The sequence below is a fragment of the Coregonus lavaretus genome (assembly GCF_964263955.1).
Source record: "Coregonus lavaretus genome assembly, chromosome: 21".
Taxonomy (NCBI): domain Eukaryota; kingdom Metazoa; phylum Chordata; class Actinopteri; order Salmoniformes; family Salmonidae; genus Coregonus; species Coregonus lavaretus.
This window is the reverse complement of record NC_140008.1, coordinates 3,866,256-3,873,755: the sequence shown is the minus strand read 5'-3', so window position 1 is coordinate 3,873,755 and position 7,500 is coordinate 3,866,256. Positions and strand designations below refer to the sequence as shown.

The 7,500-nt window shown below is 50.1% G+C and overlaps 1 protein-coding gene across 4 annotated transcripts in view; it reads left to right on the top strand.

Annotated features, from left to right (window-relative positions):
• The window catches only part of LOC311148929 (epidermal growth factor receptor kinase substrate 8-like protein 2), a 115,634-nt gene that overhangs the window by 96,461 nt on the left and 11,673 nt on the right, over positions 1 to 7,500 (top strand). For all 4 annotated transcript variants that reach the window (XM_084185960.1, XM_084185959.1, XM_084185958.1 and 1 more), the window contains 4 exons: positions 219 to 367; positions 4,958 to 5,135; positions 5,431 to 5,465; positions 5,630 to 5,738. In XM_084185960.1, the coding sequence (XP_084042086.1) occupies positions 219 to 367; positions 4,958 to 5,135; positions 5,431 to 5,465; positions 5,630 to 5,738 (471 nt within the window). The remainder of the gene's footprint in view (positions 1 to 218; positions 368 to 4,957; positions 5,136 to 5,430; positions 5,466 to 5,629; positions 5,739 to 7,500) is intronic.

Sequence of the window (7,500 nt, the reverse complement as noted above, 5' to 3'; positions counted from 1 at the left end):
GGATACTGTCCTGGATACTGTCCTAGATACTGTCCTGGATGGATACTGTCCTGGATACTGTCCTGGATACTGTCCTGGATGCTGTCCTGGATACTGTCCTGGATACTGTCCTGGATACTGTCCTGGATACTGTCCTGGATACTGTCCTAGATACTGTCCTGGATACTGTCCTGGATACTGTACAGGTAGATGTGTGACCTCTAACCTTTGACTTCTAGGTGCTCCGGTCCTGTGGCAGTCCAGAGCTTCCCCGCTCCGTGGTCTCCCCTCACTTATCCAGAGATGCAGTAGACTTCCTGAGAGGTCATCTGTCGCCTAAAGAGATGACTGTCTTTGAACTGCTGGGAGACGGGTGGACAAGACCTAGGTACTAGAGGGAGTGTGTGGGGTGTGTGTGTGTGTGTGTGTGTGTGTGTGTGTGTGTTTGCGTGTGTGTTAGACAAATATGAAGAACACAATAAGTAAGTAAGCATACTATATACAGGGTCAGTTCAATACCATATTAACAATGTGCAGGGATACTGGAGTGATAGAGGTAGATATGTATAGGGGTAAGGTGACTATATACAGGGTCAGTTGTAGGGCGCTGTGAGTGTGCATAGACAGTGCAAAGATCAGAATAAAAGGTCAATAAGATACAAGGTTAACTCAGATAGCCCGTGTCCCTGTTTGTAAATATTAGATGTATTACATGTATTCATCTGAAATCTGAAAAATATTTTATTTTATTTTTACCTTTATTTAACTAGGCAAGTCAGTTAAGAACAAATTCTTATTTACAATGACGGCCTGCACCGGCCAAAACCCGGACGACGCTGGGTCAATTGTACGCCGCCCTATGGGACTCCCAATCACGGCCCGGTTGTGATTCAGCCTGGAATCGAACCAGGGGGTCTGTAGTGACGCCTCAAGCACTGAGATGCAGTGCCTTAGACCGCTGCGCCACTCGGTCTGTAGTGACGCCTCAAGCACTGAGATGCAGTGCCTTAGACCGCTGCGCCACTCGGTCTGTAGTGACGCCTCAAGCACTGAGATGCAGTGCCTTAGCCCGCTGCGCCACTCGGTCTGTAGTGACGCCTCAAGCACTGAGATGCAGTGCCTTAGACCGCTGCGCCACTCGGCCTGTAGTGACGCCTCAAGCACTGAGATGCAGTGTCTTAGACCGCTGCGCCACTCGGTCTGTAGTGACGCCTCAAGCACTGAGATGCAGTGCCTTAGACCGCTGCGCCACTCGGTCTGTAGTGACGCCTCAAGCTGCAGTGCCTTAGACCGCTGCGCCACTCGGTCTGTAGTGACGCCTCAAGCACTGAGATGCAGTGCCTTAGACCGCTGTGCCACTCGGTCTGTAGTGACGCCTCAAGCACTGAGATGCAGTGCCTTAGACCGCTGTGCCACTCGGTCTGTAGTGACGCCTCAAGCACTGAGATGCAGTGCCTTAGCCCGCTGTGCCACTCGGTCTGTAGTGACGCCTCAAGCACTGAGATGCAGTGCCTTAGACCGCTGTGCCACTCGGTCTGTAGTGACGCCTCAAGCACTGAGATGCAGTGCCTTAGACCGCTGCGCCACTCGGTCTGTAGTGACGCCTCAAGCACTGAGATGCAGTGCCTTAGACCGCTGCGCCACTTGGTCTGTAGTGACGCCTCAAGCACTGAGATGCAGTGCCTTAGCCCGCTGCGCCACTCGGCCTGTAGTGACGCCTCAAGCACTGAGATGCAGTGCCTTAGACCGCTGCGCCACTCGGTCTGTAGTGACGCCTCTAGCACTGAGATGCAGTGCCTTAGACCGCTGCGCCACTCGGTCTGTAGTGACGCCTCAAGCACTGAGATGCAGTGCCTTAGCCCGCTGTGCCACTCGGTCTGTAGTGACGCCTCAAGCACTGAGATGCAGTGCCTTAGACCGCTGCGCCACTCGGTCTGTAGTGACGCCTCAAGCACTGAGATGCAGTGCCTTAGCCCGCTGCGCCACTCGGTCTGTAGTGACGCCTCAAGCACTGAGATGCAGTGCCTTAGACCGCTGCGCCACTCGGTCTGTAGTGACGCCTCAAGCACTGAGATGCAGTGCCTTAGACCGCTGCGCCACTCGGCCTGTAGTGACGCCTCAAGCACTGAGATGCAGTGCCTTAGACCGCTGCGCCACTCGGCCTGTAGTGACGCCTCAAGCACTGAGATGCAGTGCCTTAGACCGCTGCGCCACTCGGCCTGTAGTGACGCCTCAAGCACTGAGATGCAGTGCCTTAGACCGCTGCGCCACTCGGTCTGTAGTGACGCCTCAAGCACTGAGATGCAGGGCCTTAGCCCGCTGCGCCACTCGGCCTCTAGTGACGCCTCAAGCACTGAGATGCAGTGCCTTAGACCGCTGCGCCACTCGGTCTGTAGTGACGCCTCAAGCACTGAGATGCAGTGCCTTAGACCGCTGCGCCACTCGGTCTGTAGTGACGCCTCAAGCACTGAGATGCAGTGCCTTAGCCCGCTGCGCCACTCGGTCTGTAGTGACGCCTCAAGCACTGAGATGCAGTGCCTTAGCCCGCTGCGCCACTCGGCCTGTAGTGACGCCTCAATCACTGAGATGCAGTGCCTTAGACCGCTGCGCCACTCGGTCTGTAGTGACGCCTCTAGCACTGAGATGCAGTGCCTTAGACCGCTGCGCCACTCGGTCTGTAGTGACGCCTCAAGCACTGAGATGCAGTGCCTTAGCCCGCTGTGCCACTCGGTCTGTAGTGACGCCTCAAGCACTGAGATGCAGTGCCTTAGACCGCTGCGCCACTCGGCCTGTAGTGACACCTCAAGCACTGAGATGCAGTGCCTTAGACCGCTGCGCCACTCGGTCTGTAGTGACGCCTCAAGCACTGAGATGCAGTGCCTTAGACCGCTGCGCCACTCGGTCTGTAGTGACGCCTCAAGCACTGAGATGCAGTGCCTTAGACCGCTGCGCCACTCGGCCTGTAGTGACGCCTCAAGCACTGAGATGCAGTGCCTTAGACCGCTGCGCCACTCGGCCTGTAGTGACGCCTCAAGCACTGAGATGCAGTGCAGCTGTGCCACTCGGGAGCAGCGGTCTAAGGTCAGTCATCCCTCTACATTTAGAGATGGGAGTGATTGTTATGCTATTATCCAATTGGTAACACTTTATCTAAAGCCTGCTGTTAAGCCTGCAACTTATAATAATGTATACATTGTTATAAGCTTGTGTGAGCCTTTATAATGTCTTATAGGGCTTGTCAGATGTCATGTCCAGTGTGGTAAACTCTGACCGTCGGTCGGGGTGAAATAAATAATGCTTTCAATGCCCTCCACTACACCCCTGGTTATGTCTCTCTGTTTACCCTCCACCACACCCCTGGTTATGTCTCTCTGTTTACCCTCCACCACACCCCTGGTTATGTCTCTCTGTTTACCCTCCACCACACCCCTGGTTATGTCTCTCTGTTTACCCTCCACTACACCCCTGGTTATGTCTCTCTGTTTACCCTCCACTACACCCCTGGTTATGTCTCTCTGTTTACCCTCCACCACACCCCTGGTTATGTCTCTCTGTTTACCCTCCACTACACCCCTGGTTATGTCTCTCTGTTTACCCTCCACTACACCCCTGGTTATGTCTCTCTGTTTACCCTCCACCACACCCCTGGTTATGTCTCTCTGTTTACCCTCCACTACACCCCTGGTTATGTCTCTCTGTTTACCCTCCACTACACCCCTGGTTATGTCTCTCTGTTTACCCTCCACCACACCCCTGGTTATGTCTCTCTGTTTACCCTCCACCACACCCCTGGTTATGTCTCTCTGTTTACCCTCCACCACACCCCTGGTTATGTCTCTCTGTTTACCCTCCACCACACCCCTGGTTATGTCTCTCTGTTTGCCCTCCACTACACCCCTGGTTATGTCTCTCTGTTTGCCCTCCACTACACCCCTGGTTATGTCTCTCTGTTTACCCTCCACCACACCCCTGGTTATGTCTCTCTGTTTACCCTCCACAACACCCCTGGTTATGTCTCTCTGTTTACCCTCCACCACACCCCTGGTTATGTCTCTCTGTTTACCCTCCACCACACCCCTGGTTATGTCTCTCTGTTTACCCTCCACCACACCCCTGGTTATGTCTCTCTGTTTACCCTCCACCACACCCCTGGTTATGTCTCTCTGTTTACCCTCCACTACACCCCTGGTTATGTCTCTCTGTTTACCCTCCACCACACCCCTGGTTATGTCTCTCTGTTTACCCTCCACCACACCCCTGGTTATGTCTCTCTGTTTACCCTCCACCACACCCCTGGTTATGTCTCTCTGTTTACCCTCCACTACACCCCTGGTTATGTCTCTCTGTTTACCCTCCACCACACCCCTGGTTATGTCTCTCTGTTTACCCTCCACGACACCCCTGGTTATGTCTCTCTGTTTACCCTCCACGACACCCCTGGTTATGTCTCTCTGTTTACCCTCCACCACACCCCTGGTTATGTCTCTCTGTTTACCCTCCACGACACCCCTGGTTATGTCTCTCTGTTTACCCTCCACGACACCCCTGGTTATGTCTCTCTGTTTACCCTCCACCACACCCCTGGTTATGTCTCTCTGTTTACCCTCCACCACACCCCTGGTTATGTCTCTCTGTTTACCCTCCACTACACCCCTGGTTATGTCTCTCTGTTTACCCTCCACCACACCCCTGGTTATGTCTCTCTGTTTACCCTCCACCACACCCCTGGTTATGTCTCTCTGTTTACCCTCCACGACACCCCTGGTTATGTCTCTCTGTTTACCCTCCACCACACCCCTGGTTATGTCTCTCTGTTTACCCTCCACCACACCCCTGGTTATGTCTCTCTGTTTACCCTCCACTACACCCCTGGTTATGTCTCTCTGTTTACCCTCCACTACACCCCTGGTTATGTCTCTCTGTGTCAACATTTCAACCAAGTCAAAATGCCTGGTATTTCGCCACCACTCCCTTGCAGAGCGGACTGGCCGCGGGACAAGTGTGCTCCTACCTACCTCCCTAAGTTCAGGAACGGGTGGGAGCCCCCAGCTGAGCTGTTCAGGACCTCCCCGTGGGAGACAGAGGGATCAGTGGAACCCCCCATGTCCTTCATGTCCTCCATGTCCAACCCCCTGCCCCCCCACAAGTCAGACGAGGTGAGATGGAGGAGTTTGGTCAGTAGAAAAACAGCTGTCCATTTCAGTCTTATAGTAAACCTCCCAGACATCCATTGTTACATTGTTACATTGTTACATTTCTTCAGTGACATTTCTTCAGTGACATTTCTTGTCGCTCATAAGATCTTTTTGGTTTTCAAATTCTGTTTTATGATGCAGGTTTGAATACTTTCAGCTATTTCATAGAGTTCAGGGGGTTACAATAGTCAGACACACACAATACCAGTCCATAACATCACTTTACAATGATAATAAAATCATCTCCCTCTTTCAGTTTTTTGGAACCCAGTCTTCAAGCTCATCAAATGGGTCAGTTTATGATATTTTTCAAAATTCACAAATGATTTCTAGCTACTGTGATTCTCCGTCACAGCACATGCTGCTACTTTTCTCATTGTTGTTATTTCTTGAGCTGTAACCTGTAACTCTACAGACATGTTAAGACTGACTGTGACATTTGTCTCCTGTCTCAGGTCCTACAATGGTCTGGCGTCCTCGTCCCGTAAATATGCTAAGATCTGCTACCACTTTGTGGCCCGCAACGCCAGCGAACTGTCAGTACTGCAAGACGAGGTCCTAGAGGTACGACATCTATATTATAATACTGTCAGTACTGCAGGAGGAGGTGCTAGAGGTACGACATCTATATTATAATACTGTCAGTACTGCAGGAGGAGGTGCTAGAGGTACGACACCTATATTATAATACTGTCAGTACTGCAGGAGGAGGTGCTAGAGGTACGACACCTATATTATAATACTGTCAGTACTGCAAGACGAGGTCCTAGAGGTACGACACCTATATTATAATACTGTCAGTACTGCAGGAGGAGGTGCTAGAGGTACGACACCTATATTATAATACTGTCAGTACTGCAAGACGAGGTCCTAGAGGTACGACATCTATATTATAATACTGTCAGTACTGCAGGAGGAGGTGCTAGAGACATCTATATTATAATACTGTCAGTACTGCAGAAGGAGGTGCTAGAGACATCTATATTATAATACTGTCAGTACTGCAGGAGGAGGTGCTAGAGGTACGACATCTATATTATAATACTGTCAGTACTGCAGGAGGAGGTGCTAGAGGTACGACATCTATATTATAATACTGTCAGTACTGCAGGAGGAGGTGCTAGAGGTACGACATCTATATTATAATACTGTCAGTACTGCAGGAGGAGGTGCTAGAGGTACGACATCTATATTATAATACTGTCAGTACTGCAGGAGGAGGTGCTAGAGGTACGACACCTATATTATAATACTGTCAGTACTGCAGGAGGAGGTGCTAGAGGTACGACACCTATATTATAATACTGTCAGTACTGCAGGAGGAGGTGCTAGAGGTACGACACCTATATTATAATACTGTCAGTACTGCAAGACGAGGTCCTAGAGGTACGACACCTATATTATAATACTGTCAGTACTGCAGGAGGAGGTGCTAGAGGTACGACACCTATATTATAATACTGTCAGTACTGCAGGAGGAGGTGCTAGAGGTACGACACCTATATTATAATACTGTCAGTACTGGAGGAGGAGGTGCTAGAGGTACGACATCTATATTATAATACTGTCAGTACTGCAGGAGGAGGTGCTAGAGGTACGACATCTATATTATAATACTGTCAGTACTGCAGGAGGAGGTGCTAGAGGTACGACATCTATATTATAATACTGTCAGTACTGCAGGAGGAGGTGCTAGAGGTACGACATCTATATTATAATACTGTCAGTACTGCAAGACGAGGTCCTAGAGGTACGACATCTATATTATAATACTGTCAGTACTGCAGGAGGAGGTGCTAGAGGTACGACATCTATATTATAATACTGTCAGTACTGCAGGAGGAGGTGCTAGAGGTACGACATCTATATTATAATACTGTCAGTACTGCAGGAGGAGGTGCTAGAGGTATGACATCTATATTATAATACTGTCAGTACTGCAGGAGGAGGTGCTAGAGGTACGACATCTATATTATAATACTGTCAGTACTGCAGGAGGAGGTGCTAGAGACATCTATATTATAATACTGTCAGTACTGCAGGAGGAGGTGCTAGAGACATCTATATTATAATACTGTCAGTACTGCAGGAGGAGGTGCTAGAGACATCTATATTATAATACTGTCAGTACTGCAGGAGGAGGTGCTAGAGACATCTATATTATAATACTGTCAGTACTGCAGGAGGAGGTGCTAGAGACATCTATATTATAATACTGTCAGTACTGCAGAAGGAGGTGCTAGAGACATCTATATTATAATACTGTCAGTACTGCAGGAGGAGGTGCTAGAGGTACGACATCTATATTATAATACTGTCAGTACTG